At 50.9% G+C, this 15800-nt stretch overlaps 1 protein-coding gene across 5 annotated transcripts; it reads left to right on the forward strand.

The window, feature by feature from the left end:
* The first annotated feature begins 272 nt into the window (after positions 1-272).
* On the forward strand, positions 273-9700 carry SYT15 (synaptotagmin 15). Of its 5 annotated transcripts, none has more exons than XM_043476392.1 (8): positions 297-585; positions 1544-1736; positions 2245-2387; positions 3306-3601; positions 5042-5218; positions 5785-5905; positions 6853-7029; positions 7932-9700. In XM_043476392.1, the coding sequence occupies exons 1-8, from the start codon at positions 579-581 to the stop codon at positions 8072-8074; spliced, it is 1257 nt and encodes a 418-aa protein (XP_043332327.1). In that variant the 5' UTR covers positions 297-578; the 3' UTR covers positions 8075-9700. The 5 variants fall into 5 exon arrangements, with proteins under 5 accessions (XP_043332325.1, XP_043332326.1, XP_043332327.1 ...); XM_043476394.1 differs by having other exon boundaries at positions 298-585; positions 2245-2391; positions 3283-3601; positions 5042-5212; XM_043476393.1 differs by having other exon boundaries at positions 302-585; positions 5042-5212.
* Positions 9701-15800: the final 6100 nt, after the last annotated feature.

A 15800-nucleotide genomic window follows, 5' to 3' on the forward strand; every position in this document is an offset into this window, starting at 1 on the left:
CTTCAAAGCCCCCAAATAACAAGACCGACCTCCTTCCCCCACAAATAACTTCCTTTCTTTCTCCACTTACAGATTCTTTGAGGTCTAAGCTCCCTACAGGGAGGTTTGCGGGTGCCTAGAGTGAGCATCCTTGACGGGGTGGGGGACGGGTGCACGCCGGCTTAGGGCATTCTTAGACGAGCACAGCGCAAGACAAGGTCGTCAGGGGTGAAAAGCCAGCAGAGGAGGTTTTAGCTCTGCCCCGGGGAGGCCTGGCCCCGGCGCCTTCACCGCGCGGAGCCCCAGGCCCCCAGCCCTGAGCGGAGCCCTTGGGTTCCAGCAGCGCAGGGCGGACCCCGCGCCGCTCCTGAGCCACTATCACGGCCGGGCCGGGCGGAGCCGCGGCCTCTGGAAGCTGGGTCTGTGCCTCGCGCCGTCCGCCGCTAACCCAAGCGCCACAAGGTACCGCCCTCTGCCGCCACCCCCACCCCCCCCTTCCCGCTCAGCGCTTCAAAACCGCCTAGCCGCGGCTGAAGGCGCAGGCACCGGCGAGATCAAGCTCCGGGCCCGCGCCCCCGACGGCCGGCCAGAGCAGCCCCATGGCAGGTAAGGGTCCTCGGCTCCCCTCCCACGCCCCCGGCGCCGCGCGGCGCCCCTTTGCCACCCGCTGGGGCGCCGCCTCTGCCCCGCTTCCCAATCCTAGCAGGGTGCTGGGATAGAGTTGAGGCCCACCCCTCGTAGATAGTTGCGGGTCAGGAGGTGTGGGTGTCTTTCCTTCTCACCGCCCAACCCAGTCCTGATCCCTGGGTCGGGGAAGCACGGGGCCTCAAGCGTGACCCAAAGGAGGGACATTCCTCGCCTAGTGCGGGATGGAGGGGCAGAGCTCTCTCAGTTAGCTCAGAGTGAAGCCTCCCAGGTCTGGGCAAGTGTGGGAGCAGCTACTGGCAGCAAAATATGAGTGTGTGTCTTGGTTTCTCACACTCGCTGCTCCCATCCTCATCCACACACCCCTCCACCGCCTCCCACCGACTCCCCTCTATGTGGGCTTGCTGTGATAGAAGGCTGAGGGCAGGGAGGGGTTTTTAGAGAAAGTTACAGAATTAAAGCAAGAGCCCAACCTCTCAGCAGGTTCCAGGACCCAAAGAATAGGGCTCTGAATGCCACCCAGGGCATCATCCCTTCCCTGGCTTTCCTTAAGCGCATGCTGCCCACCACCCTCAAGCCGGAACAGGAGTCCAGGGAAGATGGAGGTTCTGATAAGAGAAGGCTTAATTTCTACACAGAAGCACAAGGAAAAATGGTTCATTTTACCCAAAATTCCAAGTCCGGAACCAGACAGCTCTGTCCGGGGCACTAGGACCTCAAGGGCAATGGCTTTTCCCCTGAGACCCAGCAGACCCTTCCCCAGCAGATACATGAGGACATGAGCCCCGCTTCTGTGTCATTCCTGGGATCCAACCCAGGGAGGTGGGGTTGCTACCCAAATTCTGTCTCCAGAATGCCAGTGGTGTGAAGGGGAGTGGCTTTCCCCAGGCATCACAGTACTGGTGGTGTCTGCCCCCAGAGCAGGTGGCCCTGGTGATTGGGGTCATCCTTGGGGGGCTGCTGCTGCTGCTGCTGCTGATTGGGGTGAGCTACTATCTCTGGAAGAGACTCTGTGCCACGTTCACCTATGAGGAGCTGTCAGGGACCGCAGCTGCTTCCAGCGCACAGGGAGACGCGCTCTGCCCCCCGGATGCCAGGACCCAGGCAAGCAGGTGAGGCAGGATGTGGGGCTGAGGGAGCTCCTGGCCTTGCTTCAGGCCCTCCCTGTGGAGTTTCTCTTGGAGTGGGGAGGAGAAGGAAAGGTCTGTTTGTTTATGGAGCGCCTCCTCTATGCTGTCAGCAGGCCAGGAGCAATCACAAAGAAACCCCAGAATCTGAGCCACAGCTATGAGGCAGGTGTTATGAAGCCCATTTTCCAGCTGAGGAAACTGACATAAGTCCAGATAGCACAACTAGAAAGTGGCAGAACAGGCATTCAAACTCAGGCAGGCTGACTCCAGGAGCTGCGCTCCTACTCCAACTCACCACGGCTGTGGGCAGATGGAGGAGCTGGCTGTGTGTGTGTCCCCTGGTGTGGGCCCAGAAAGCGGTGCTCTTGCCTCCCCCGGCTCCTGCTGGCTTTTTCTCCTCTAGTTCCTGACACTTAAGCTCTCTGGGCTGAGCACTCTGAAGCCATACCATTCACTTGCCACCTATTTGTCCTCTCCTGCCTCTGGACAGGCCACCAGGTGTACCATTTGTGGTGCCCCCTTCCCTCCAAAGCCGAGACTGGGTACCCCTGAGCAGCGGAGAGTGGGCCCAGGTCCCACAGGACCCCTACCCAGCCCCGAAGCTCCTGCCCCACACCACCGGCAGCAATCTTGGTGAGTGTGCCCACCAGGGCCTGCCTAGGGGTCATGGTATGCCCAGGCCAGGACAGACCTATCTGCTTTCATGGGCCTGGCTCCTGAAAAGAGTCCAGATGGGACCCAGGATGCCAGAGTTGCCCAATGACCACTCTTTCCAGGTATTTCGGTTTACCAGTGCCTACTGCATGCCAGTCTGGGCTAAGTATGGCTTCATGTGCCATTTTGGAGTTAGACTATGGCTGGGGGAATCACCCCATTTTACACATTAATAAACTGAGGCTCAGGAGGGTAACAGTGCCATGTCCGAGGTCACAGAGGCAGTAAGCAACAAATGTGGGATTGGAAACCCAGTGTTCCCAGGTGCAGCACTTAGGCTGGGTCCTCCTCCAGGATGATGGGTTGGCCAATCCAGAGAGCAGAATGGTGGGAGCTGGGCACACAGCTTTCTGCCCACCTCCTTGATCTGAAGACCTTCCTAAGAAACACCCAGTAATTAGCTAAGCCCTTATATTTTAAAAAGGAAGAAAAAAGGCAACATCTTATCACTGAGACATCCTCTGGGACACCACAGAAAGGAGCCAGGCCAGATGCTGGGCACTGCACCCACACTGCTGGCCCTCATCTCTGGGGGTGGGAGTCAGTCATGGGGACAAGGGTTGAATGTCCTCTGCTAGGAGTCCCAGGAGGAGCAGGCCTGGATGTAGAATGCCTTAGTGCTGAGAATGCGTCCTGCAGAGCTGCACTAGAGAGAGGGGCTATGTTTAGTCTGGAGAAGAGAGTGGGGCGAATGTGGTCAGGAGAAGCCAGTGAACTACCTTGTCAAGACTCAGCCAAGAAGGGCTGGGCAGGGAGGGGGCGGTAGAGCCAGAGCTTGCGGTCCCCATGCCCCTGCCTTCCCCTGGCCTGCCAGTCTTCCCAGTCCCTGTGTTATAGGAGATGCATGCGTGGCAGGGACCATCAACCCTGAGCTCTACAAGATCCCAGAGGACAAAAGTGAGGCTGACTTCCCTGAGGGCTGCCTGGGACGGCTGTGGTTCTCTGTGGAATACCAGCAGGAGGCCGAGCGGCTGCTGGTGGGCCTGATCAAGGCGCAGCAGCTACACACCCCCTCAGAGAACTGTGGCCTCCTGGTGAAGCTCCACCTGCTGCCGGATGAGCGGCGCTTCCTCCAGTCTAAGACCAAACGCAGAACCACCAGTCCACAGTTCAACGAACAGTTCATCTTCCAGGTATGACCTCTGAGCGGCAGGGTCCGGGGCCCTTTGCCTCCGGGGAAGGACAGACATTGTGCAGGAGAGCCCCAGGTTCCGGTGCTCACCAGGGCTCTGCAACCCCCAGGGACCCCCTACCACAGGCTCTACTGTACCCCGCCTTGATGGTGGGGGCAGATGAGAGACTTGAAGGATGAGGGGGCAGAGGGCTGGACTCCTCCTGTACAGGTTGCCTGGAGGGGAGAAAGAGAAACATATTCTTGGAGCACCCACTGAATGCCAGGCCCTGGCTTATGGGACTCAGGAAGGCAGCCAAGACCCTGGAACACGATGAGATTCCTGACATGGTTATCCATGGAAGGTGGAGGGTGAGACGCCCCTCAACTCAGGCCTCTTGCGGTGGGGACCAGAACTCACCTGTCCTGTCAGAGGCCAGAGCAGGACCCCAGAGCCATCTTGCAACAGCTGGTACCTCTGCAGCATGGCGGGCAGGTGAGCTCAGGGTCCTGAGGTGCTGAGGTGATGAGGCGCTGAGCCAAGCACACAGTGGCCTTGAGAGCCTCAGCAGGTGACTGGGGCCCTTATGAGAAGCCAGCAGTCAAGAGCTCCCAAGGGGCCTTGGACAAACATTTTTAAGAGCAGGGCAGGAAGCTGACTGGCAAGCTAAGGAGAAGCCTCTCTGCAACTGGGAAGAGTGTGATTTCTACCTTCTTCCGGGGCTGAGCCCTGAGAAGAGGGGTGGCATGGGGCCCAGCCCAAGGCCATCCTGCTGGGCTCAGGCTGTGAGAATTCACAGGTGAACCTGCTCCTCTGGGAACCTCAAAATCCAAGGTGGGGAGGCTTGAATCATCCCCTGCCCTGTGCCTGCACCAACCTTACCCTGGGCTCTCTGTGCTTCCCTCTCTAGGGAAGAGAAAGAGAAGAAAATCAAATTTAATTAACCATCTCCCATAAGCCAGGCCCTTTGATTGGGGTTTTATAACCCAGAGAGTAAGAACGATTATCCCATCTTACAGGTGAGGAGACTGAGTCTCAGGGAGAGGACTGTCCAGGTGCCAAATTCAGATAGCAGAGACGGGGGGTTCCCTGGGCTCCAGTGTGGGAGCCTCTCACACTTTTAGTGTAGGCAACTCACTTGGATGCCTGTTAAATGGTAGATTCTGCTTCGTGGGTCTGGGTGGAGCCGAAGGTCCTGCATTTCTAACAAGGTCCCGGGGGTGGTGGGAGCTGCTGGTTCTGGGACCACACTCTGTGTGGCAAGGCTCTGACACAGCCTGCCACCTCCTGGGGACACTGGCCCCACTGCGGCAAAGGGTCCCCTGAGGATACCTGGGTTTGGGGTGTGCAGGTTCCTGGTTGAGACACCCCTCACGGAAAGATTCTATTTCCAGAACAACATATCACACCTTCCCATCCCCTGACTCTACCTGACTCCAGCCGGGCCCTCATCTCTCCAAGGTATCCAGCAAGAGCGTCACCCAGAGGGTGCTGAGGTTCTCGGTGTACCTCGTGGATAGGCAGAGGAAGCATCAGCTCCTCGGCCAGGTGCTCTTCCCCCTCAAGAAGGAGACACTGGCGGGCAACTGCCGGCACATCGTCTGGAGAGACCTAGAAGCCGAGAGCCTGGAGGTAAAGGTTAGGGTCACCAGACACATGCCAGACTTCTATGAGTCTGACTACCTTAGACAGCCAGCAGGTGTGGCCCAGCAGAATATTATCCACCACCCCTACAAAGTGTGACTCTTGGTGGTGGGCCCAGGCCAGAGCTGCATGGGACAGTGGAGGTGCACCTGAGGCTCTTTTGCCCTGGAGATTACTTGGAGCATCTTGGAAAAATCACATTTGGATTCCCATCCAGATCAGATAGCTATGAAAGGTGACACCTCAAATGGACCTGCCAAGGAAATTACCCACTCTTCCCCCAACACCCACCCCCCACCCCATGAGGATGACTCAGAATAGGCCTTGGAATTCCCCATTCCTGGGATTGAATCCCTCAGCTCTGGTCCTTACTGTGTGATCTTCAGCAGGCCCCTTCAACTCCCCAGACCTCAGTTTCCCCATCTGTAAAATGGTGGGTGAGCTTTAAGAAGGGAGTGTGGCTATGTCATGAGTACTCCGGGTCTGCCTGCCAGGAGGAAGGAGGAAGGCATGCGGGCCTCCAGTACCTACCTGGGGTGCTTTCCTCTTGGCTTCTCCAGCCTCCCTCCGAATTTGGTGACCTCCAGTTCTGCCTCAGCTACAATGACCGTCTGAACCGCCTCACCGTGGTCGTGCTGCGAGCCAAGGGACTCCGGCTCCGGGAGAACACGAGTTTTGTCAGTAAGGTTTCCCCCTGGGGCAGGGCCCACCCCATGATCTTGGAGCCTGGAGCTAAAGTCTGGCCCTCAACCCTGGCCATCCAGTTTCTGCTTGCATGTGCTACCAGGAGCATTGCTGCCTCCCAAGCCACGCCCTCCCTCTCTGCACAACTGGGGTGTGAGAAATTGCTTCCTTATGTTGATCCCGAGGCTGCATCCCCTTGGCCTTCACCAAGACCCCTAAGAACGCTGAGACCAAGTCTGCCCCTCCCTTTTCCCAAAGCAGTGCCTCAGCTCCTGTACTGTGCTGCCTGTCCCCACCCCTGCCCTTCGGCAAAGCAAGGGCTCCCCCCAGGGCAGGGAGCAGCGAACAGGGTGTCCCTGCATGCAGAGCTTGACACTCGGCTAGAACTCAGGAGCTGGAGGAATGGGGACCCCGCTCTGGCTCCCCCTAAATGTCCAGCCCCATTGTGGGGCCCCCAGCAAGGGGCTGCCCCTTGTGCGTCTCTGCATTTGGGTCACTATAAGCAAGCTGGCATTCAGCCTTCCACTGTGGATCCAAAACCCATCTAACAGCAACTCCCCCCCAAAAAAAACAAAAAACTTGACCTCTGAATGGGGTGTTTAAGGGCCCCAGGAGGCCTGGGCACCCAGCAAGCAGGATCCACCCCACAATGGGGAGGGATGGGCGTGTGGTGCCAGGCTCCAGTAACAAGGGCCAGCCAAACCTCGGGTGCGTTCAGGAGGCAGAGAGGAAGGAAGAGGAAGGGAGCCGAGCATTTCCTTGGCTGTAGGCAGTACGCTAATCAACCCCGTTTCCTCTTGTAACGCCCTTTGGCTGCAGCAGTTGTGAGTAATGGGGTCCTGGCACCCAGGCGAGGCATGTGCCCTCCCACCCCAGGCTCCCACAGGCAGGAGGCTGGGCCCCCTGCCTGTCCCTCCCAGCCTGCAGTCTGTCCTGCCCCTCAGGTGTGTTTGTCAAAGTGTCTCTGATGAACCACAAGTTTGTCAAGTGCAAGAAGACGTCGGCTGTGCTGGGCTCCACCAACCCTGTGTACAGTGAGACCTTCAGCTTCAAAGCCAACCCCGCTGAGCTGGACACTGCGAGCCTCAGCCTGACCGTGCTGCAGAGCGCCGACGGGGACAGTAAGGCTGCTCCCTCACTGTCAGGCTGAGAGCCTTGGGCTAAGGAGGGGCCGCTGTGCATTCTGGAAGCGTGGACCCTTTGGAGGGAGCTGTGTGGTTTCTGTTCTATGCCTAAGGAAACTAGCACTCAGAGAGGCTAAGATATTTACCCAAGGACACGGAGCTTGCTAGTGAGATAGTTGGAGCTCACACCCAGCTTTAATCTGGTGTCATTGTCCATAGCACCCTAGAAAGAGGTTAAAGGATGGCCCCTGCTACTCCGTCCTGGGGCAAATTGCCAGAGAGGTTGGGAGACAGCACAGCTACCTGCGCTGGCCAAGCGACCTGGTGCTGTGGGTCTTTATGTACCCTGTGTTGCCTCGTGCCCTCTGCACAAGCCTGGAGGGTCCTGGGTGAGGTTCAGGGTGGATGAGAGGGTGGAGTTATCCCACACTGCCCCTCACTCCGGCGTCCACTGTCACTGAGGCAGAGCTGTCGGGTCAGCTGGTCTCATGGGTCAGAGCTTAGGCCCCTTCTCCATTGTGATAGTTGATAAAAGGCAAAAATTATTGTTGAATGTTCCTGCTGAATATACAAGTTGACTGAGGGAAGAGGGCTTCTTTCTGGAGGGGCCCCTTCCTCCCTCGGCTGTTTGATGTGAGGCAGTTTGATGGCCCACCAGAAGGATGGGAGGCAGAGTGGGTGCCCACACCAAAGGGCAGGCTCTTTACCTGGGCTCCCTTCCCCGTCAGCTCCAGCTCCAGGGCAGAGTCAGGATCCCTTTGGAGGCTGTTAAAGAGGGAGGGGGCTGGCTACTTCCTTTAAGAGAAGGAGTTAGTGAGAGAGAGGGAAGGCCCTGGGGATTGCTTAGGCGATGTGGCTTCTGTTCTTCAGAGAATGACCATGTTCTCCCTCCCCCACAGGGAGTCACGAGCTGGGCCGGGTGGTGGTGGGCCCCTACATGTACACCCGCGGCAGAGAACTGGAGCACTGGAACGAGATGCTTAGCAAACCCAAGGAGTTGGTGAAGCGCTGGCATGCACTTTGCTGCACCACTGAGCCCTAAACAGGGCGGGGAACTCAGGTCTGCTCCAGAAGCTCTCTCTCCCCATAGCCATGCCTGCCACAAGCCAAGCCACAAGCTTGAACACTGCATCCAGCATCTCACAGGGCTGCAGGGCCAACCTGAGCTGGGGGAATATGTATGTTGACGTGTAGGAGAGAAGAGGGGACAAGAGAGCCCTGGCCTGGGCAGTCGTGTGACCGCTGGGTTACATCTCAGCAGCCCAAGAGGCCCTCCTTGACTTATTCTCTCCTTCTTTGCCCATGGGGCTGCCTGGGCTTAGAATCCTGGCTCCTGGTCATCCCTGTCTTGAATTGGACCGGAAACTCAGACATTGAGAAGAAATAGTCTCTTTAGTGAAAGCATAGCTGTACGTGTGTGGAGTGCCGTGGAAACTTGGAAAGCTGATGATGTGTTAATGTTCAGCCTACACTTTTTTCTGCTGTTGTTTCTCTACCTTCTGCCTGGCAGAGAAGACAAGTTGTATAAAGGGTTTAACTTCAGTTGGTTCACAATAAATATTAGGTTGGTACAATAGTAATTGCAGTTTCAGACTGTGAATTTTAAATCATTATAACTAGGCTCAGACACATCTTATTAATCAAAATAGGAACCATTACAATCAACACATTTTACCAATGTGTTGGTAAATACATTACCAATGTATTGGAAAAATAAGTTTGTTTATTCCTATAGCATAAAAATTCGTGCTTCAGGATTCAGTGAACTCTTGGAAAGCATTTTCTGCTTCCTGCTGATTGTGGGAGTGTTTTCCCTGCAAGAAGTTGTCAAGAGATTCTTGAAGAAGTGGTAGTCAGTAGGTGAGAGGTCAGGTGAATATGGTGGATGAGGCAAAATTTCATAGCCCAATTCGTTCAACTTTTGAAATGTTGGTTGTGCGACATGTGGTTGGGCATTGTCATGGAGAAGAATCAGGCCCTTTCTGTTGACCAGTGCTGGCTACAGACGTTGGAATTTTCAGTGCATATCATCCATTTGCTGAGCATACTTCTCAGATGTAATGGTTTCGCTGGGATTCAGAAAACTAGTGGATCAGACTGGCAGCAGACCACCAGTGACTTGACCTTTTTTTGGTGCAAGTTTGGCTTTGGGAAGTGCTTTGGAGCTTCTTCTCAGGCCACCCACTGAGCTGGTTGTCACCAGTTGTCATATCAAATCCACTTTTTGTCACATGTCACAATCTGATAGAGAAATGGTTCATTGTTTTTATGTAGAATAGAGAAGACAACACTTCAAAATGATGATTTTTTAAAAAATTTTCAGTCAGCTCAGGAGGCACTCACTTATCAAGCTTTTTCACCTTTCCAGTTTGCCTCAAATGCCGAATGACAGTAGAATGGTCAATGTTGAGTTCTTGGGCAACTTCTCATGTAGTTCTAAGAGAATCAGTTTCAGTGATTGCCCTCAATCGGTCATTGTCAGCTTCCAATGGTCACCCACCATGCTCCTTATCTTCAAGAGTCTCGTCTCCTTTGCAAAACTTCTTGAACCACTACTGCACTGTATGTTCATTAGCAGTTCCTAGGTCAAATGTGTTGTTGATGTTTCGAGTTGTCTCTGATTATTTACGACCCATTTTGCACTTGAATAAAAAAAAAATCACTCAAATCTGCTTTTTTTCTAACATTTCTATAGTCTAAAATAAATATAAAATATACAGCAAATAATGTCATTAGCAAAAAAACATAAAGCGAGAAATGCACATTAAAATTATGTATAACATAACCACATTTATTTAAGAATGTATTCCAATATCAAACAGCAAAGTTCAACAATGCAAAATAGCAGTTACTTTTTGCACCAACCTAATATAATAACATTGGAGAAGGCAATGGCACCCCACTCCAGTACTCTTGCCTGGAAAATCCCATGGACGGAGGAGCCTGGTAGGCTGCGGTCCATGGGGTAGTGAAGAGTCAGACATGACTGAGCGACTTCACTTTCACTTTTCACTTTTATGCATTGGAGAAGGAAATGGCAACCCACTCCAGTGTTCTTGCCTGAAGAATCCCAGGGATGGGTTCACACAGAGTTGGACACGACTGAAGTGACTTAGCAGCAGCAGCAGTAACATAATAGCATAGTCTGACAACTGGGTTGGGCGTGTAAGTGGGGAACAGTCCCACTTAGTGACTAAACAACAATGTGTTTGTATAGCCAGCTACTAAAATGGAACTGTTCCCCTTTCTCTTGGGGTCCTGAGACCATAGGTACCAACTACCCCCACATTTCAAGGGGAGGTTCATGTCTATCAGTGACCTTTCCAGGGCCACTTGGAAAATTTGGTAAATATGCCCTTTACAGGACAGAGTGGACAGATATGTCTGACTCACAGTTGAAAATTTTCAGTGGCAAGAGACAGGCAAGCTCTCTGGTCTGATGGGGAGGTGGGGGATGCTATACTGGGTTGGCCCCTGTTTACATATACAGTCAGGGCAAAAAATGCACAGTGCCTCCCATGGACCTAAGACAGCAGGTCTCAATCCTGTCCACAAGGTGATCCAAGCAGAATGAAGCCCTTGGCATTTTCATAAAACATTTAGAATCAGCTTCTTAATTTCCACACCAAAAAAGTACTAGATTTGGTTGGACTTTCCATTGAACATATAGATCAGTTTGGGGAAAACTTGATATCTTTAAAATGTTGAATCTTCAGCCCATTAACATGGTGTATTACGTGTGTATGACATGGTGTATCCCTCCATTTCTTTAGGGCTTTTGCAAGTTTCTTTAAACTTGTTTTGTGGTTTTACAGGAAAGTGTTCTTGGACCTCTTCTCTTGGATTTACTCTTAGGTGTTTTATATTTGTTTCTAGTATATAAAAATTCTATTGATTTTTTTACATTGACTTTGTACCTAGTGAGTGGCCTTGCTAAAGTCACTTGTAATTGTTTGTAGATTCTTTGTATTTTCTTTGTATATAGTAATGACCTCTGTGAATGATAGTTTTACTTCTTCCTTTACAATCTTCTTGCCTTCTTTATCTCTTACAAAATTGTGGTGGCTGGGTGATTGGACAGGAAAAGGAAATAAAAGGAATCCAGATCATGAAGGAAGAAGTAAAACTATATTTATTTGCAGATAACATGGTTTTGCAGAGAAGGAAATGGCAACCCACTCCAGTATTCTTACCTTGAGAATCCTGTGGACAGAGAAGCCTGGTCTATGGGGTCACACTATGGAGTCAGACACTACTGAAGCGACTAAGCATGCATGCATGCATTGGAAAAGGAAATGGCAACCCACTCCAGAATTCTTGCCTGGAGAATCCCAGGGACAAAGGAGCCTGGTGGGCTGCCGTCTATGCGGTCACACAGAGTCAGACACAACTGAAGCAACTTAGCAGCAGCAGAAGCAGCAACATGGCTTTGTGTATAGAAAATCCTAAGAAACCCACCAAAAAATTTTGTGAATATAAAATTCTAGATTGACATTTCTTTTTCTTTCAACAGCTTTAAAATATCATTCAAGTTTTAGAATTTCTTTTTTATTTGGCTATGCCACGTGACTTGCCTAATTCCCTGACCAGAGAATGAACCTGAGCCACCACAGTGAAATCACTGAGCTCTAACCACCGGACCACCAGAGAATTCTCCCGAGTTTCTTTTCTGTGTTTTGCTTTTATCTAGCATCTTGGCCCCTCCAATCCCAGCTGCCTTGGCAACTTCAATCTCCAACATCTTGTCTGTTCAGCTCCAGAGACTCTGCTTCCTTTTCTACCTCTTAACCCATGGCCTTCTGTCCAAATGCTCAGCAAGTTTCCTAAAGGGAGAAGTGGTTCACAAAATGTCAGCTCATCCCTTGTGTTTTCCTTCTTCTGAGATCATGGCCCATCAAATGCTTGTTGACTTGGCAGCTCTTTAGCAAAGAAGTTTTCTGTATTTCATTCAGGTTTTCTAATTCTCAGCATGAACATAACTCTGACTCAAGCAGAAAAATCATTATTTTCTCAGAATTCTTCTCCCAGAGAAAGAACTCACAACAAAGAGTGATTTTATACAGGAAGTTTGATGACACAAGTTACATAGCCTTCTTACAGGACCGATGAAGCCAAAAGGAGAAAAGTTGCTTGTCTCGGTTGGCTGTTTTTGGAAAAATGGTGCATAACAAAGATTCTCAACATCTTAGTGTTCTAGTAAATAGAGCATGTATTTCTCACACATCTGTGGATCAGCTGAATATGGGGTGGTCTAGATTAGGCAACTCACTTTCAACCTGTGCATCTGACCAGGCTCATGTCCTCACCTAGGCCTGCTCCATGTTTGTTCATTCTGAGCACAAGCTGAAGGGGCAGCAGCAACCCAGGGAAAGCTTTTCTCATCGGGAAGGCAGAAGAAGGACAATCACATTTCTACCTTCAGCTTGTGCTGTGTCACCTAATATCCTATTGGCCGAAGTAAGTCACGTAGCCAAGTTTCCAAATCAAGGGGCAGGGTAAACTACACCTTTTTGTGAGAGGAGTTGCAAAGCACCATGGCAATAGATACAGCTACAGGGAGAAGTTAAGGACTGGGGTGATAACTCAGTGTACCATATTGATGTTTCCTGGAAAAGGGTAACTCCAGGGTCTTGCTTGGCTGTGCAGGTGCAATCCCAGAGGGGAACTCCCTGTCTTGTAACTGCTGCCAGGTCTCAAAGCCATTGCTTCCTATTTGGTATCCGATAGTGACAACCGGCTGGAATTTGCACAAATTTTCTTTTTTGCTCAAATTACTGCAAGAGTCTCAAGCATCTTGCTGTGGTAAGCATCACAGTCAAAGGAAAAAAAGGATGACTTTACTTTCTGCTTCCTAGCTTCACCTGAGTGTCTCACATTTGGTAAACTCAACCTGGAACCTGGTTCATAAGAGAGTCTGGGAAGCATAATTTTCAGACTTTCATTTCCCAAAACTGTAACACAGACCTTTAAAGTGGATAAGAAGGGTACCGTGTGCCATCCCACACTCTGGGGCAAACCTGAGTCATGGGAACCTGCAGAAAAAGGAGGCTCTGGAAGAACCCATATGTGAGTACTCTATCTCGTAACTGGTCATGTAGAACCTCCCCTACCCCTTAGGTGGCCTTTCTATGCCACTTCCCTGCCCCTGCATGGATGATCAGAAATCCCTGTTAGGGGACAGTGGTGGTGGTGGTGGTCCAGTGGTTAAGACTGCACATTTCCAATTTGGAGGATGTGAGCTCAATCCCTGGCACAGAAACCTAGGTCCCACATGACACACAGAGCAACCAAAAAAATGAATAAATAAAATTAAAATAAAAAAGAGAGATCCCTGTTAGAAAATTGGGAGGAGGAATGGAAGCACAAACTGGAGAAATAAAAAATGGTGCTCCATGCCTATCTATAAGGCATGAGCCTAGGTCAAGGAAGGAGAGAAGGGGAGGTGTAAACTTTAAATGACGTTGGAGGTTTAGACCACTGTGTGAGGTTGGACATCTCCAGTGCTGAACACAGCTTGCTTTTACAACTAGAAGTCACAGGAAAAATTTATTTTTATGTAAGAATGATCAAAAAAGTCATGGGACTTGCGCTAGATTTTATCCAATGGGCTGCTACCTACCAAGCAGGTTTGAATGGGTGACTGGGGAAGAAAAGAATGAAGTTCACTGATTACATTCTATAAGGTTGGCTCTTTCAACAAAATGGATGTATTTCTTAGTTTATGAAGACAGATTGGAATATCTACCTATTATGGGTTTTTCCCCCTTAATTTTTAAGTATGGGATTATTTGCTCAGATCACTCCTCCCCTCTCTACTTCAGGGTTGTGTTTCTCAGAGTGGACTATCAAGGTGGGGAGGAGGGACCTAGCTCTGAGGAACTGTACTAGGTCTTTGTGCATTAGCTTGTTAAACTGTACAACAGTTCAGGAGGAACGTGCCCACACTTAGAAGCATCAGGAAGGCAGTGCCATCTCTCAAGCTGCAGAACTAGGACGTGGTGAAGCTGGAATCTGAATCAGATTCCAGATGTCTAAAAATGATAACATTATCACATATAGCCCAAGAGACCTCATGAAGGACAGAGATGCTGTGGAATGCCAAAACATTCCACAGCCTGGGATCCATGAAAGGACCTGTAAGTGCCTATTCAATAGAGACGCTTCTGTTTGTCCACCTTTGGTTTCTAGTGAGGCTGTTTATTTCTCCACATTGCATCGCTTTTTCCCTACTTCCCTCCCTCCCTCCCTCTCCTTTCCTCTCTCCTTCACTCCTGTCTGGTAAATTCTCTGTTCGTCTACACTGATGAGGTATAATCCAGCAAACGACTAGATTTGATTTCTATCTGCCCTTTGTTTTGGTAATATGCTTTCATCGGTTTGCTAACTGACAAATTTGGTAGGACAAACTTGCAGGGAGTGGATGAGTGGGGTGGGTGGTGCATGGGTACAAACCGGAGCGGAGCCTGGAGCTGGCGGTCTCCTTGTCAGGAGGGCCATGGGAACGTGACTGACGGGCTAGGCCAAGCCGCAAGCCGGTGGAGGGACCCGCGGCGTCCAGGGTAAGTAGCTGGAGCAGAGCGCCACCCAGTGTTGGCGCTCCCCTCGGGACATACGTGCCGCTACAGGCACCCACCGAGAAAAGCGCCTACATCCCACCATGTATCTCTAGCGCCTTCTACTGGTTAGCAGCGTACTCACTGCGCAGGAGAGACGCTTAAAGAGAGCTCCATCTGCAGAGCAAGTTTTAAAGGATGGATTTGGAGCTGATTCCAGAGGTGAAAGGCTGAAAAACGGACTTCAGTTCTTGTCTTCTTTGAAGAACTCAGCAGAGATCAAGATTGTGAGAAAAAAAAAAGGGGGGGGCGTTTCATTAGAAACATAATACATGTGGAAGCAGCAAAGTGTGTGTGGAAACAACAGGATACTTTTTGAAGGAGCATACAGGTGAGCTCAGAGTGAGTTGCATCTACTAGGGGCAGCTTAGGTTGCTTATGTAGTGGCAGTTTTCTGGATTTTTTTTTTCTTTTTCCGGCCAGTCATCTCCATATTTGGTCCTGGTGTGGGGCACACCTCTCAGCCAAGATGGATTCCAGCTTGCATCTTCTCCCTCCTTTTGTCCTTCCCCTAGACTGAAGGCCTTCTCTGCATATGTATCCTGGGGGGAAACCCACAAGAATGCACCCAGTCAGGCCCAATGCTCCCACCGGTATCCCATCTCAAAGCATCAGCAGGACACCAATTGCAGGACACAGCCTGGGGCCTATCTATCTCCTCCATCAGAGCTGCAGGGAAACTGGTAACTGATCATTGTGGGGAAACTGGTAAACCAGCTCCCCAACCGCCCCCCACCCCCCCCCACACACACTCTTCTCTTGTGTCCATTCCCAAGCACTACCTCCCCTTCTCACAGCCACTAACCTAATTTTTTAAACCACTTTACACCCATTACAATGGCTAAAATGAAAATGACACCCCCAAATGTTGGCAAAGATATAGAACCGGAATCCTCACACATGACTGGTGAGTGTGTAGAACAGTCTTGGAGCACTGCTTGATAGTTTCTTACAAAGTTAAATATACACCTATCCCATAAACCAGCAATCTCCATAGGGATTTACCTCCCCAACTACAAAATAAAAACATATATCCACAACAAGACTTGTAAAACAATGCTTATAGCAGCTAGAAAATGGATAATGTAATACATTCATAAAATTGGTATATTCCACAGCAATAAACAGAATGACTACTGAGTCACGTGAAACTTG

Source organism: Cervus canadensis, chromosome 8, assembly GCF_019320065.1.
Source record: "Cervus canadensis isolate Bull #8, Minnesota chromosome 8, ASM1932006v1, whole genome shotgun sequence".
Taxonomy (NCBI): domain Eukaryota; kingdom Metazoa; phylum Chordata; class Mammalia; order Artiodactyla; family Cervidae; genus Cervus; species Cervus canadensis.

What these genes read in the sequence shown, in the direction of transcription:
- SYT15 (XM_043476390.1), top strand. An exon ending in ACGAACAGTTCATCTTCCAG is followed by an intron (nt 3,602 to 5,041) that starts GTATGACCTCTG and finishes CATCTCTCCAAG; the next exon opens with GTATCCAGCAAGAGCGTCAC. An exon ending in CCGAGAGCCTGGAGGTAAAG is followed by an intron (nt 5,219 to 5,784) that starts GTTAGGGTCACC and finishes TGGCTTCTCCAG; the next exon opens with CCTCCCTCCGAATTTGGTGA.